General features: G+C 37.3%; 1 protein-coding gene across 1 annotated transcript; it reads left to right on the top strand.

Moving 5' to 3' along the window:
- The first annotated feature begins 904 nt into the window (after positions 1–904).
- Positions 905–13,728, top strand: MBLAC2 (metallo-beta-lactamase domain containing 2). Its single transcript, XM_069492479.1, has 2 exons — positions 905–1,423; positions 13,321–13,728. Exons 1-2 carry the CDS (start codon positions 970–972, stop codon positions 13,704–13,706), a joined length of 840 nt encoding a protein of 279 aa, XP_069348580.1. The 5' UTR covers positions 905–969; the 3' UTR covers positions 13,707–13,728.
- Positions 13,729–17,319: the final 3,591 nt, after the last annotated feature.

Below are 17,319 nucleotides of genomic sequence, written 5' to 3'. Positions count from 1 at the left end.
AACAAATCATATAGTCACCGCATTTGGTAACTCACCTACTATCAGTAAGAGCATAAATTCGCTTCTAACTCACTACAAACAGTCCCAGAAAGTAAAAACTAGGATCTCGAAACGAAGATTTAAACAGATTTTAAAGGAAGCAGAAGGGGAGGTAAAGTTATCTCCCAACACCCCTAAATCCAGAGACTCCTTAATGAATCTCTACCCCTGACTTCCCCCCACTTTCTCCATGTGCCCCTTTAACTTCTCTCTACCCTTTCCACCCCCTCCCAAGTCCTCGATTGCTTCCTCTGTTACCTGCTCACTTAGTCTCGTGGCTCGGGCAAAACTGTGCAGCCCACGTGCCGGCCGGCAAGGAAGGGGTGCTGGCAGAGGACGCCGCGCTCCGGTGCAGCCGGTTCCACCTCGGGAGAGGCGCGCACCGCCCTCCACGCGGCTCCAGAGCCGCGTTCAGATCCCCACTAGCTAACCCCGCCCAGTCCCCGGCTAGGCCCCACCCCCTCGGCAAAGAGCTTTTTAGCCCTTGGCAGGCGCCGTAGTCTTCGTCCAGCTGGCTCGGGCGACTCTTTCCGCGCCGGCTGGGAGTGCGCGTTGCGGCGAGCCAGCGGGTGGGCGGGCCTAGCGCTTCCCACGCCTCGATACCGGCCTCTGCAGTCAGACCCCCGGGGTGGGGAAAGTGTCGCTTTCTGGGTCTCCATTCTGCTGCAGTGGCCCCTGCGCTAACGCTCCCCCGTGCTGCGGCTGCAGAGGCTGCGATACTCCTGGACGCTCCAGGCAGCGCCTGTACGCGTCCTTCCTCCTCCAATTCCTCCCCCGCGCCTCCCCGCATCCTCCGCCCCCTCCTCGCTCTGCGCCGCCTCCCTGGCTGCGGGCAGACCGCTCCACACCGCCGCAGCGCCCAGTGTCTGGACAGCCTGTGGGAGACACACACTCCCACACCCACCCCGCCCGGCCGCACCCCTGCCCAGCATGTCGGCGCTCGAGTGGTACGCCCACAAGTCTCTGGGCGATGGCATCTTCTGGATTCAAGAACGATTCTACGAGTCGGGCAACCGTGCCAACATCTGGCTGGTGCGCGGTTCGGAGCAGGACGTGGTGATTGATACAGGCCTGGGGCTACGCAGCCTGCCGGAGTACCTCTACTCCTCCGGCCTCTTGCAGGACTGCGGGGCCAAAGACGATGCGGCGCGCCGGCCGCTGCTGGCCGTGGCCACCCACGTGCACTTCGACCACTCCGGCGGCCTCTACCAGTTCGACCGAGTCGCCGTGCACCACGCCGAGGCCGAGGCGCTGGCTCGCGGGGACAACTTTGAGACCGTGACCTGGCTGTCCGATAGCGAGGTGGTGCGGGCCCCTAGCCCGGGCTGGAGGGCCAGGCAGTTCCGGGTACAGGCGGTGCAGCCCACCCTCATCCTGCAGGATGGTAATGAGCCCCCACGGGCGCGCGCGCTCTCCTAAGGGAGGGGATTGGGAAGAGACTGTCCGAGTGCTGCATGTTGCAGACCTGCGTGGCCATAAGGGGGATTATTTTGGCATCTCGCAGAACTACTTCTGTTTCACCCTTCCCTGAGTAAAAGCCCACTCGACCAGAGCCAGGCCCGTCGCAGCCTTCTCTGTCAGAGAGCACTCTGGCACTGTGTGGCCATGCTGAGTACTCCTTTGAAAGCGGTGCACCACCCCCGTAGTCAGTTTCCTGAATCTGTTACAGTAGTAACACTACCGAGACTTGTGACTAGAGGTGGCCCATTCTATGCTCGAGTGCCTGATATTTCCAGGCGCTTTAGTAGCGAGTAGACTCTTAAGGAATGACGCCTCACGGAGAGTGCATGTCATGCTGTGTGTTTTTGAGAGCTGCGGACATCAGCTCAGTCGCCACCGGGATGAGTAATTCCCACCTGTAGGCTTTGAAAGCCGTATCAGAGCAGTGGTTCCAGTCTCTCATGCATCCCTATCTTTCAGATAGCTTTCTGTTCTTGATGTGGCCTCACGAGAGAAAAAGCTTCATAGTAAACATAAAAGGAGAATATGTCTGAGTCTTTCTTTAATGACAGATACATGGTCTGATTGAAAGCAAAACCTGAGATAGATTAATACGGTTATTTTCGGTGGAGATAAATTATGTGGACCAATACATAGGTAGCCTTGGTCCTTTGACTCTGTGAAAGAGAGGATGGGATTCAGAGAGAAATTCATGGAATAAAACAATATAGAATAGGCCCTTGGCCCATTGTCCCCACGCAGGCACTTAAATAATTAGCCACAGCCCCCATATTTGGTATATTAATTTTCTATTTTCTTTTTAGAATACTTTTGATTTCACTTTATCCTCACAACACTGACCCCCAATTATATGGCTTGCCAAGAGTCCACTGCGCAAGATGATGGTAAAAGCTAGGATTTGAATGAAGGCACAATAAATCAAAGCATGCAAAACATACATAAATCTTACCCCATAAATATATTATGTTAATTCTGGGTAGAATGTGAAAGCCCCCTTGTTTCTTTTCTATCTTGAAATCATTTTAATTTCCAACTTAGTTTATTAAAACATCTGTCTCTAAGGTAGAAAAATGGAGTTGCTGCAGTACAATGAGGCTCACTTTTTATGACCAAACAATATGGCAAATAATGAAATATTTTACAAAAATCAGTTTATCTTACAGATGAGATCTTGATCAGTTGACATATTAAAAAATGCAAGATTTTATACTTCAACCCCCACCCAATAAGGCTCTTCATTAAAGTTTTCAATCTAAAGGTTAAAAATTTCTGGTTTAGGTGGTAGTCTTGCATTATCTGACAACTTGAAATGAAAGAAAAGTACATTTACATTAAATTTTAATTTACATTAAATTAAAAATACATTTACTTTTAAGCACTGTATTTCTTGATAAAAAATAATACTTTTAGAGGTAAGATTTCAATGCAGTTGATGGGTATTTAGACCAAATTCTGGCGACCAAATTCTGGCACCCAAATCAAAGAATGTTTATATTAGTGTTAAAATATATTTAAATTGTTTAAAAGAATAAATTACTTTTGATTTTGATTCTGTGAAAGCAAGGGGAAATCAAGAGTGAAAGAATGGTTGGGATGGTTTATAGACGAAGAAAGGATCCACGCCATCCTGAATATCATGCCTGAGGTCATACAGCCCGTTTGGGAAAGAGCTGGGACTAGAACCGAGGTTTCCTGAATCCTAGTTGGTGGTAGAATCCTAGCATTTTTGGAGCTGCACAAGGCCTGCAAATTACCTGTATGGTGCTTTAAACCTTTAAAGGTGTGAAAAGAAAGCTTAATATTTACTAAACACTTTGGAGGTGATAGTGCTGTGTTATCAAAAGTTCTTTTTCATTAGGAGCTGACTGGTTCACCTTCTGAAGTACTGTATAATTTCCTCTCAGGAATATTAATTTCCTGTATCTTCTGAATGATGTGGCCTGGTAACTTGCTATTAACATAATCTAGATGCCTGAGAGGAGATATAAAATATTTATATTAAAACTTCATATACAGTTACCCACATGAGCAGCACGTGTCCAAACAGCATAGTCTTCATTGTTTTGGTTAGAACGCAAGGATGCTGAAATCATTTGTATATTACATTTCATTTTGTGAATTGATCATCATCTGTCATGGAGAAGGATAAATCTGTGCCCTATGTCTCTAACCAAAAAGCTGACTTGTATATGAGGGACAAGGAGAGAATAGCCGTATCATCCAGTGCATTATCTTTGATGGAAAAACACTTTACCCTGCTAATAGTGAAATAGTATCTTCCTATAAGATAGCAATAGACCTTAAATTGATAGAGCACATACTCTTGAATGGGCACATATCATTTTGCTTATATTTCACAATATTCAAGTAATATGAAGTTCTGGCATTTTTAACTATCCCTATTACACATGTTTAAACAGTTTGCCCAGAATCATCGCAGTATTATCTCAAAGGAGTGGTTTCAGGTGGACTTAAGTCATTTGGGGAGGTTTAAACAAAAAAATACAGATTCTAGAAAGGTAACAGAGTGAACAGACACATCCCAAAGCCCCACCAATGCTACTGTAAAGAGGACCGTGATTTGTTTAAGTATAAATCCTCATTGGGGAAACTGTACTGATTAAGTTGCTCAAAAGGCTCAGGAATTAGCAATAGCCGGTACCTCACTGGTGGCAAAGGGAAGAATGTTACAATAAATAAAATTGGTTAAAACCTTTTAAGAAGTAGTTAAAACTCCAGAACCCTTCTCTGTAAGTAAATCCCCTCCCCTCAATCCAATTAGTTTATTCTCTGGGGATAGTAAATAAGAGGAGTTTCTTGATTGAAGGATGCCAAACACTATTGAGCTACTGAGCTCAGGGGTTTAGAAAGAACAGTGTGTGTGTGTGTGTGTGTGTGTGTGTGTGTGTATCTCCTCTGAGTTTCCCAGAAGGATGAGAGCCAGACCTTTACTTCTCTGGTTGGAAATTAGAAAAATTTTATCTGAAGATTCTGCACCCTAGAGGAAAGGCTTTAAGATGCCAAGGTAGAAAAATCCCTAAGAAATGCCTGGTCTATCTCTGTCAAGCCTAGGTCACTAGAACCCATGCACCTGCTTCGAGAAGCTTCTTTGTCCCCATTCTTTATTGATGTAAATGTTTATGGAGTACAGGTGATATTTGGTACATACATACAATGTATAATAATCAAATCATTAGGATATCTATAACCTCAAACATTTATCATTTTTTTATGTGTGTTGGGAACATTCCTGATCTTCTCTTCTAACTATTTTGAACTATACAATAAATTATTAACTATAGTTGCCCTACTATGCTATTGAACACTGTAACTTATTTCCTCTAACTTTATGTTTATATCCATTAACCAACCTTTCTTCATCCTCTCCTTTCTTTCCTAGCCTCTAGTAACAATTCTAACTTTTTTAGCTCCCATGTATGAGAACATTAAATATTTATATTTCTGTGCCCGACTTATTTCACATAGCATAATGTCTCTAGTTCCATCCCATGTCACTGCAAATGACAGGATTCCATTCTTCTTTATGGTCGAGTAATATTCTATTGTGTCTATATAGCATGTATTCTTTATTCATTCATCTGTTGATGGGCACTTAGGCTGATTCCATATCTTGGCTATTATGAATAGTGCTGCAGTAAACATGGGAATACAGATATCTCTTTGGTGTGCTGATTTCTCTTGGATATATACCAGTAAGATTGGTGGGTCATATGGAATTTCTATCTTTAGTTTTTTGAGGAACCTCCATTCTCTTTTCCATAGTTGCTTTACTAATTAATATTCCTGCCAACAGTGTATGATCATTCCCCTTTCTCTGCATCCTTGCCAGCATCTGTTATTTTCTGGGTTTTTTGATAATAGCCATGTTAACTGGTGCCCCTCACTCTTAAACAGGCAACCAAGCATTATGAAAAATCTGAGAAAATCTTCTAACATGAGTTCAAATATTAAAACAAACAGCATAAAGCAACGCCTTATCATGGGGGGGGTGATAAAACATACTGTTGCGTTCAAGATATCCAGGAGACAATAAGGATGGTTTAAAAATACACAACAGAATAATATCCACCGAAAAAAAAAGAGCTCTTGGAATTTAAAACATCAGAATTTACTTAGTAGAAGTCTGAAAGGTAAAGATGAAAAACTTAGAGCAGATAGGCAAAACGAAAAGAAGGAGAGAAAAAGACTAGATAAGTAGAGGACCATTTTGGAAAATCCAACCCTGGAATAATAGGTACAGAGACAGGATAGAGAAAGTGAGAGAGAAGAAATAGTAGAAGTAGAAGTAATCCGAGAATAGTAAAGGTAGTCCAAGAATATATCCCACAATTAAAGGGTATAAATTTCCAGATTGAAAGGGCCCACAGAGTTTTCAGCACAATGAATGAAAACACCCAAACCAAAGCATATTACTGTAAAACTTCAGAACATTAGGATCAAAGAAGATTCTACAAGCTTCCAGAAATTTAAACAAAAGGGTCATATATTTAGATCAGAATGATTTTGAAGCTAGAAAAGAAGAAAATTTGCCTTCAAATTTGAATGAAAATGTTTCCAGGCCGGGCGCGGTGGCTCACGCCTGTAATCCTAGCACTCTGGGAGGCCGAGGTGGGCGGATCGTTCGAGCTCAGGAGTTCGAGACCAGCCTGAGCAAGAGCGAGACCCCACCTCTACTAAAAATAGAAAGAAATTATATAGACATCTAAAAATATATATAGAAAAAATTAGCCGGGCATGGTGGTGCATGCCTGTAGTCCCAGCTACTCGGGAGGCTGAGACAGGAGGATCGCTTGAGCTCAGGAGTTTGAGGTTGCTGTGAGCTAGGCTGACGCCACGGCACTCACTCTAGCCTGGGCAACAGAGTGAGACTCTGTCTCAAAAAAAAAAACAAAAACAAAAAAACAAAAACAAGAAAATGTTTCCAACCAAGAATTCTGCATCCATCCCACTTCTTAATTAAATTATTTCCCATTTAGGAAGATACTAGGATATTCTCCTTCAAAATAAGGGAGTAAACCAAGAAGGAGGAAGATACTGAATACCGGAAACAGGAAATCTAATGCAAAGGAAAGTCAAAAGAAAACATCAGGATGATGCAAGGGGTGGCCCTCTGACAATGATAGTACCTGGGTACAGAGGGCTCCAGATGGGAGCAGTTGAATCTTAGTTCTTTTGCCATGGTGGAGGCAAAGGGTGAGAGGATGAGAAATGTATACATGTATAGTGATGGTGTGTGGAGAGTGGGGAGTAATGCAAACTAAAAATCCTATCTTACAGTGGAGGTCAACAAGTAACAAAGTTTTAAGACCAAGAAATAACACATGCATGAAATCAACAAAGCATATCTAATTGGTAAATCAAGAAATGGAGTATAAACATTTAGGGATAACTGTATCTGGTAGAGGTAACTACTAGAAGAAATAGCTAAAGTTGTTAAAAGTGGGTGCCTCTTCATAGCAAGATTGGAGATAGAGCGAAAATGGGGCAAAGATTTTTCTTACATTTTAAGTGCTTCTGAAATATTTCATTTAAACCGTGTACATATATTTGAGTAAAAACAAAAATGGAGAATGGGGATATGGGAAAGGGCATTTGAGAAACCAAGAGAAGTCTAGTATGATTAGAATCTGGACAACTAGATCAGGGTGAGGCTTGGAAGAATTATGTGCGTGTGTGCACGAGGGCCTGTGTGTGCGTGCGCGCTTATGCTACATTTCACAGGGATTTCTGGTTCTTGTAAGAGAGGTTTCATTAAATTCTATATTTGAGCATTATTAGCACATGGGAAGCATTTTTTAAGCCACAGGATAATGGCAGAACTAAATATATTCAGCCTTCTTAGTTGTTTATGGTTGCTATCTGTTTTGATGGGTGGGTACCCGTGTTTTATCTGTTGCTAAAGAGTTTGAATACCACCTGGATATAACCAAAGATCAATAAGACCCTATCCCTGAATTGGTAATGCTCTTTAGCTTTTGAGAATTAAACTTCTCTTACACCCAACCCTTCTGTACATTTATTAAATAATTGGTCTCCAGCAGCTCTAGTATTAATCAACTTAGCAATAATTTCTTTGCCTTACCTGCCAATCATACAGTAAATACCAGTGGTTTGTAATCCTTGGAGGTGTCTTAAATCTGGAATAATTATCTGTAAAGGAATTCTGGCCCCTTGTGATTGAAATTTGGGAGTGTCTGATACCATTTTAATGTCATTGCTGGATTTCAAGGCAAGACCAGATACGAAGATGAAGCAGCAAAGAGACTTCTTTGGGGGTCAGTTTCAAGCCCTGAAATATATTTCTGCTACCTAGGACAGATGCCAGGGCTGTGGCTTCTTGCTCTTCTGTCCTGGGAGTACAGTCAGGACCAAAATTCTTTCAGAGACTTTAGCCCTGTGGTTACACAGTGCTTGGCAGCATCTGTTAGAAAAGTCATTTAGGCCTAATGACAGTGGTTCTAGAACTTTGGTATGCAAAAGAACCATTTGGGGAGCTGGTTAAAAATAGCAATTTCTAGGCACTAATACCCTAAACTTTGGGTGCTATAAGACTGCATCCTTTGTGTAGGACAAAGGAATCCTTATTTTTCACAGAATCCCCAGGTGATTCTTATGCAGTGGGTCTGCATACCACAGTTTGAAAGCTATGATACTATTTTATAGAAATACATTGCATAGAATTGTGCAGTACAGTTGTGTAGCAATATTTCCACTTCATCCTTCTTCACATGTTGTCGTCACTGAAGAGGCAATACTTCCTATGCGGTAGTTCTCAAAAGGTAGTCTTGGACCAGCACTCTCAGTATTGCCTGAGAACTTGTTAGAGATGCAGATTCTTGGGCACTACCCTAGATCTATACAATCAGAAACTTGAGGTGGGGTCCTGCAGTCTGTGTTTTAACAAGCTCTACCTGTGATTGTGATGCACATGGTAGTTTGACAACGGCTGGTATAGTTCATTGCTCCCCAGACTTGCCTGATAATGAGAATCACCTTGGTTCCTTGATCAGCATCCAGATTCCAGAGACTCTTGCCTAGAGGAGTGAATCAGAAACTAGAGTGCGTCTAGGAACATGTATATTTAATAAGCATTACAGGTGATTTTTATCATCAGGCAAATTCTAGAAACCTGGATTTGATTTGCTTTTCAATATGCATAAAAAACACCTGGGAAGCTACTGCTACTGCTGCTGGTCTTACTGGTCCTCAGATGACACTTTGAGTTGCAATGTTATAGAGACAGATCAGTTGACAGTAAACAAAGGGAAATGGCACAGACAGTGACACAGATGGTACTTCAAAAGCAAATAATTAGAAATTCAAAGTTTTAAGAAAGGATCTTGGGAAAATCAATGAGCCCTTGAATGTTTTTATGCAAAGAGCCTTCTATGTGTGAAGAAAATATCACTTTACATGGCATGATATTATTAAATTTAATCTTACCTGGAACTGTGGGCAAAGTTGACTAGTAAACTAGCAAAAACATTGTTTACTGGTAAGATTAAATTTAGTAATTCTTTAAAATGAAATCCCAACCAAACCGTTTCTCACTATTTACTATAAAATTTTAGTCTCTTCTACTAAAAAAAAAGTTTTAGTCCCAATTTTAGATCATCTTTTTTTATTTTTAGTACTAATGATGCTCAAATAACAAAGAATTTCTTTACTCCTAAATTCAGAAGAGAAAGAATGTGAATCCCTAGGCTTGTAAAGAAGAATCCAGAAATACCCAGCATATTCAGAAAATGTATTTGAAGCATTATGTTTATCTTTAAAATTATTGCATTCCATCATATTATATCTCTTTTTGACAGCTTTATATGGATTAGATATAATTAATATTGTAAGGGATAAAAATCTCAGGACCACTCCCCCAATTCCTTATGCAAAAGAGAAGGAAGCTGAGTCATGCAACACCCCCTTCCAAATGAATAGCTGTAACTTGAATAACATCATGCATCAGACAGATTCCCACAGAAAGATAAAGACCTCAGGTACCTGTGAAGGGCTGCCCCTACAGATCATTCATAAGGAAATTCTTTGCTGGCCTCCCATAAACAAGGACATGCAAATTGTAACTTTGAGTCTGTAGGCTAAGACTAGCTCCTAAAACTAAAGTCTGTTCCATTCCACACTAATGATGCTGATTATAGGTTTATGTTCCAGGTGCAGAACAGAGACAAGATAAAACATTCTTCCACCTACCCAAGGACATCTGCATAATTGATGCTTCCTTCACTCCCTTTTTCTCTTCTTACATTTGTCTTGTTTTATGTACATGTAGATTTCCTGAGTCTCACAGGAATGGAAAGATTTTGTCTCACTCCCCACTCCCTTCTTCTTTATTCCTTTCTGTGTGCCCTATCCCCTTTACTCTCTTTTCCTTGGCTTATTGCACTGTCTAGAATCTTCAGTATAATGTTGAATAGAAATGGTAAGAGCAGACATTCTTGCTTTGTTTTTGTCTTAGGAGGAAAGCATGTAGTCTTTGTATTCAGAGAGATGGCACCCATAGATTTTTCATAGGTGCCCTTTATAAAGTTCAGGACCTTCCCTTCTATTCCTAGTTTGCGGCGAGTTTTTATCAAGAATGAGAGTTGGATTTTGTCATATACTTTTCCTGCATCTACTGAGATAATCATATGGTTTTCTCCTTTATTTTATTAATATGGCATATTACATTAATTTATTTTCAAAAGTTAAACCAAACTTGCACTTGTAGGCTAAATCCCACTTGGTCTCAAAAGTTAAACCAAACTTAACATTCCTGAGATAAACTCCACTTCGTCATTATCTATTTATAAGTTGCTGGATTTGATTTGCCAAAGAATTTTATTAAGGATTTTGAGACTACATTTATTAAGAATATTTGTTTGTAGTTTATTTTTGTGTTTTTTTTTATTTTTTTTACATCGTCTTGGTCTGGATTTTATCAGGGTAAAATTGAGTTAGTAAGTTTTCTCACCTTATCTATGTTCTGAAAGTATGTAGAATAGATATTGTACCTTTTTAAAATGACTGACAGAGGTGACCAATGAAGCCATCTTTGGGCCCAATCTTTTCTTTGTGGGAGATTTTAAATTATTAATCAAATTGTTTGCTTGATGTAGGTCTATTTAGATTTCATTTCTTCTCAGATGACTTTTGGTAATTTCATCTCTTTTTAAGAATATATTCATTTCAACTATGTTGTCAAATTTGTTGGCTTAAAGTTGTTCATAATATTCAGTTATTATTCCTTTTAATTTCACTAGGGTCTGTAGTAATAGTTCTTCTTTCATTTCTGATTTTTGCAATTTGTATCTTCTATAATTTTTTCTTAATTTGTCTAATGGTGTATCAATGGTTGCATTTTTCAAAGAAACAGCTATTGGTTTCAATGATTGTCTCTATTCATACTTGTTTGCTATTTCATGTATTTTTTGTTCTGCTCTTTATTATTTCTTTCTTAATTTTTATTTTGTGTTTGATTTGCTCTTTTTTTCCTAACTTCTAAAAGTAGTAACTTTGTTTATTGATTTTAAATGTTTAATCCTTTATAAAATAAGCATTTGAAGAAATTGATTTTCTCCAAAGCACTGCTTTAGCTTTATTCCATAAATTTTATATGTTTTGATTTTATTTTCATTCATTCATTTTGTAATTTCCCTTTTGATTTCCTCTTGTTCCATAACCTATGTAGAAATGTGATGGCTAATTTACATATATAATTATTTGGCTATTTCCCATATTTATTTGTTATTATTCTGTTATTATTCTTTGTTTATTAAAATTAGATAAGCTGGGCACTGTGGTGCATGCCTGTAGTCCCAGCCACTTGGGAGGCTGAGGCAGGAAAATGGCTTCAACCAGTATGTTCAAGTCCAGCCTGGACAACATTCCAAGACCTCATCTCCAAAAAAAAAAATAATAATTTTAAAAAATACATTATCAATTGTCTGTTCATTTTTTAATTTATACATTAATTATATTGTGGTCTGAGAACATACTTTGTATGATTTTAGTCCTTTTAAATTTATTGAATCTTGCTTTATGTCCTGGTGAATAATCCATGTGCAATTGAAAAGAATGTGCACTTCGCTATTTTGGAGTAAAGTGTTTATTTATGTCACTTAAGTCAAGTTGGTTGATAGAGTTGTTCGGGTCTTCTGTATTCATAGTGATTTTCTATTTACTTGTTTTATAAAGTACTCAAAGAGGAATATTGAACTCTCCAAGTATGATTGTTGAATTATTTATCCTTACTTTAATTCTGTCAATTTTTGGTTTATGCATTTTTGGTCTCTGTTTTAGGTGAATATATATTTATAATTGTCTTTGTTTTCTTTTTCTTTTTCTTTTTTTGTTTTTTGTTTTGTTTTGTTTTGGAGACAAGAGTCTCATTGTGTTGGCCTGGCTCGAGGGCTGTGGTGACACAGTCATAGCTCACTGCAATCTCCGACTCCTGGGCTTAAGCAATCTTCCTGAGTCAGCCTCCAGAGTAGCTAGGACTACAGGCGCAGGCCACTGTGCCTGGCTAATGTTTTCTTTTAGCTGGGTCTCACTATGTTTCCCAGGCTGGTCTCAAACTCCTGGCCTCAAGCAATTCTCCTGCCTTGGCCTCCCACAGTGCTGGGACTATAATCATGAGCCACCATGTCAGGCCTATAATTGTTATTTTTTTAATGTATTGACCTAATATATATCTCCACAAAATATAAATCTTTTCTTTAGTAATGTTCCTTATGTAAAAATCTATTTTATCTTATATTCCCACTCCAGTTCTCTTTCATTAATGTTTACATGGTGAAACTTTTCAACCTATTTTTGTCTTTGACCTTATAGTTTCTCTTGCAGACTGTGTATTTATTGCTTTTTAATCCATTCTGACAATCCCTGTGTTTTTATGTTTAATGAATCCTGATTATTGTACCATGTTAATTCCTCTATTAACTTTTTAGCTGTATTTTTGTGTTTTTTTCCTATGTGTGTGTTTGGCATGAATGATTACGATATGAATATTTTAATTTGTAACTTCAAGTTAATACTGATATAATTTCAGTGAAACACAAGTTTTGCACCAGTATAGCTGTATTTTCTCCTCATTGTCATTAACTGTGAAAAGTCTGAGATTTGACCCTACTTGCAAGTTAGCAAGTTAGCCAGCGTAATAGATTGTGACAGAAGACGTTAAGTTTCCTAGGTCGGAGATAATGGACAGTTTAATACTCACGGCAATAGCTTTAGCCAGAGCATCATCATTTGTACCAATTCCCCAAGTCTGAATTCCAACAAGGTGACACAACAAGGGGCAAAATATAATTCAATTCACTAGAGCAACATTAATAAATTGTGTTAACGGGATACTGATACCATGGATGTTCTGAAAAGTAAAAGTTTCCTGGTCAAAAAGTTTGAGAAATTGTACAACTATATCTACTGTGTGTATATCCACAATATATGCTAGTATATTAAAAGCTTTAGACGTCTTGAAGAAAAGAAAGCTGCTCATGAAGGGAGAGTTCCTCAGATTATTTGACCACAGAATCATCTTCTTTTCTTTTATGTATCATAATGACCTGCAGAAGCAGTGTTCCACATTACCTGCTTTGCCAAACACGGGGCTAACGAACACTAGGAATGAAATATAGGCAGCTTATTTTTAAATGATCATTAAGAAATACAGTATTTATGAAATAAAAGTAAAATAAGCATCATCCTTCCCAATTTTTCTGAAACCATTTCATGTTCTTCTGTTCTTCAAATGACTGAAATCAAGTATACAACATGTTTATCTGTAAACTTTGTTTTCATTTGTAGGGGATGTGATCAACCTTGGTGACAGACAGCTCACGGTTATGCACATGCCAGGTCACTCCAGGGGCAGTATTTGCTTGCATGACAAAGACCGAAAGATTCTCTTCAGTGGAGACGTCGTGTATGATGGATCATTTATTGACTGGCTCCCATACAGCAGGATAAATGACTATGTTGGAACCTGTGAACGTCTGATAGAATTAGTGGACAGAGGTCTGGTAGAAAAGGTGCTTCCTGGGCACTTCAATACCTTTGGTGCTGAAAGGCTTTTTCGATTGGCTTCTAACTATATTTCAAAAGCCGGGGTATGTCACAAAGTTTCTACTTTTGCCATGAGATCTCTTGCAAGCTTAGCTCTACGTGTAACAAATTCTAGGACCTCACCTTAGTATCTATACTGATAATCTATTTTGATTAATTATATAAATTAATCCAGTTCATTCTGTGCTATTTAAATGGTTAATAGTGAGCATTTCAAGAAGTGCTTTTCTACCACTATTGTATAAAGAAAGATTGAGAAAAGATTGAGAATGAATAAGCCAAAAAAGGAAATTCTTAGTTTAAATTGTTTTCTTTCTTCCAAGTAAGAAACCACTTAAGTAAGCTTATAATTTGCCAAAGCTGTCATCTTGTAATGTTTGCTCTAGAAATGACATAGAAGTATATGGGAAGGCAAGGAGATATTTTGCAGCAAGAGAAAGGACTGTCCTTGCCTCCCACTTGTTTTATTTTATTTCCTAGATGACCTAGGAAAAAAGGCATATAGAGTTTTATGTTTGTATTCCAAAATTGATATTTTTTAGAATATTATTTGAAGATAAAGATTCTTGGGTTTAAAATACATTAGAACTTAATACAGACATATAAACTAACATTTAGAATGACAGCTAAAATATTCCATTGTTATGGTTCTGAATTTTATTTTTCCTTTTATTTATTGTTTATGTAATTATAGCACATATGATATGTTTGTAATTTAGCTTATGAAAAGTACAATGAATTTGGTTTTATTGCAGAGCTTTAAATATAAATTGCACAGTGTTTCAGTAAAAAGCTACTATATATTGTTGTTTGTTATTATGTAAGTAATATTTTCAATCATGAAAGTGAATTTCAAATGTCTGTAATCTAAGTGCGAATTGTCAGATTTCTCAAAAGGACACTGTCAGGCAAATTTGAAAATATACACATTGAGAATAATTTTTTATTATATCCTATTTTAATATTAACAGCTATTATAAGCAAAACTTTTCTTGTTAAATAGCAATTTCAGTATTATGTTATATTTTACAGTATCAAAGCAACTATAGAGATCTACAACATCCTGATATAAACTTTTATTTTATTTAACATAACATACATATGTACTACAGAAGGATTTTCAAATTAATTGCAAAATGTGTATTAGATATTGACTTAGAGTGAATTGCCTTTTTAAATCCTGATTCACAACACCTCTTCCTGTTCAGTATTCTTTGTCTTAAATACAGAAGTCTACATTCATGAAGTCATAGGAAAAGTTATACCACTATTCGGTAAAATGTTTTGGTTTGGTGCTCTTAATAATAATTTCTTAAAAAGCCTTTTGGAATTTTCATAAAGGTTTTTTAAAAATTTTTTTCCATTGCCTTTTTATTATTGACGTGTCTAAAACTAAACTGAGATAGCTTTGGACATCATATTTTTTAGTATTAGGAAGGCCCAGCAATTTTGGATTTCTGAAAACTTATGAAACTTTCTACCCTACAGAACCCAGGTTCTTTAGTTATTTCTTTATTCAACACATAGACACACACATACAACCCCACATGCATACACACACAGTCACATACATACATGCACAGCACTGCACTAGACACTGTGGAAACTTAAAAAGTTAAAGAGACAACATTATAGCTGGAAGTTGAAAGCACACAAAACATAAGTAATGATATATGCAAGTTGAAATTAACATAAATTATGCATGAGTGTAAGGTATATAAATGAAAAGGTGTAGAATTTTGTTAGGGAACGTTTCCTTAAGAAGGCATTTCTGAGTCAGATTTGGAAGGATGATTTGTTAGATGGTCAGAGTGGGAAACAAGAAGATACAAGGACAAGGTCGTAAGCATTGCTGTCTAGAATAGTCTATTTCTTGTGACAATATAAATTTAATTTTCAAGAATCCCATATCTTCCAAACACCATGTATTTAGCATGAGAAAAATGAACTTGTATTATGTATATGAGTCTTCCTTAATGAGAGATGAGCTGAACTGCCACATGCCACCAAATGAACCTTTACTTAGAAAGGAGGCCATGATTGGTTCAAATATAGAATATCACAGAAGTTTCTCTATGATGCTCATTCAAGGCAGTAGGTCTGTTTCAAATAAGTGTAACATCGAGAATATAGATTAGGTTCAGGGCAACTACAATCATTTAATAAGCCTTAAATATAGCCATTATTTTTATATCAGTAGCACAAAGGAAAACCAAAAGTCCTTAACCATTCACCATTTTTATCATGTTAGGCCTTTTTATTTTAAAATCAGGGTTTAGTAGGCACTATGTTTTATTAGAAAATACTTAAAGCTCCTGAAGGATTTCCATATTTATTAAAAGTGCAATTTTTTAAAACACATTGGTGTTATTTTTTAATTTCCCATTTTTTTCAGTTTTTCAAATTGTACCACCATATAAGACTGTGATATTTTGCTATTGCTTCAATGTGAATAAATTGGGGTAAGGATATCATTTATTGAGTGCCCCTGATGTACATTTTAAATATGCATTTTTAAATTTAATCATAGCCCCAGCACCAAGAGGTAATTGACCAGCATCAAACAACACAACTTTGGATAAAGCTGGTCAGTGAGCACAGGTCTGTCTGCCCCAAACTGGTCTTTCGTATCTGCACAATAACATAAAATTGGCAAAGCGTATTTTTACTTTCTGAGATGCCACATGTGCCAAGAATAAATCAAATGATGTTAATGCATAATAACATATCTTTTTAAAGCTTTTAAAAAATATATTTTCACCCTGACAGTGACCCTTGTAATTTATGATTTTTGGAAATATAAGTATGTAAGTATAATTCAAAGTTGTTAAAATGTAAGGCATTTGGAAGTAATTTTTGTTATACTGTTAATACTTAATCTTTGGAAATTCATTTTCCTTACTTGATGTTTCCTTCTAACTGAGAAACCTAAAACAAACAAAAACCGTGTATGTTATCCTGATATAGTTGAATAAATGACTGTGTATTTGTTCTTATATAGATAGTAATATGAATGTGACATGCACAAATTGTCCTCTTATGACTTTCAGATAAATGTAAGTAAACATTTGTGTAATAAATATTAAAGTGGACATTTTATTTCAATCTGTAATTGCTATTTTTATAACATCAGCAAATTTCCATTTAATTTCTTGCAAGAATATTTCTTATGTGAAGTGCAGTTTTGAAAAGCACATGGTGAAAAAGATGTCAAATATGTAGGAAGGAATGGAGAACCCAGAAACAGAAAATTACTAGTATAATCCTTTAGTAGTTAATAAATAGGGCATTTCAAATCAATGGATAAAAGACTATTCGGTAAATGTTAAAATTGTTGATGTAAGAAAAATGGCCCCTGCCATTATAAAAATAAATTCCAAATGGGTTAAAAGACCCAAATGTGAAAACCAGAACCACATGTGTATTAAAAGAAAATTTAAGTCATGTTTAACACCTTAGGATAGGGAAGCTCTAGTTTTATGCAAGAACAAAAAGCAAAATTAAATCAAAATTTTAAATGTCTTAGAATTTAGATGCCATAATGAAAGTTAGAGAAACATTAGAAGAAAATAGTCACAAGTTGTATAACAGAAAAAAATTTTTAGCCAATATAAAGAATGCCTGCAAATCAATTTAAAAAAAAAAAAAAGGTAAACTATTGTAAAGGAGGAAAGAACTTTTTTCTACCCTGTTTAGTTCTGTGGCCGAACCTGAGAATTAAACTGACAAAAGACAGATTAA

The sequence above is a fragment of the Eulemur rufifrons genome, chromosome 17, assembly GCF_041146395.1.
Source record: "Eulemur rufifrons isolate Redbay chromosome 17, OSU_ERuf_1, whole genome shotgun sequence".
Classification (NCBI taxonomy): domain Eukaryota; kingdom Metazoa; phylum Chordata; class Mammalia; order Primates; family Lemuridae; genus Eulemur; species Eulemur rufifrons.
Note: the sequence above shows the minus strand (reverse complement) of the source record. Positions and strands in the feature narration are given on the sequence as shown.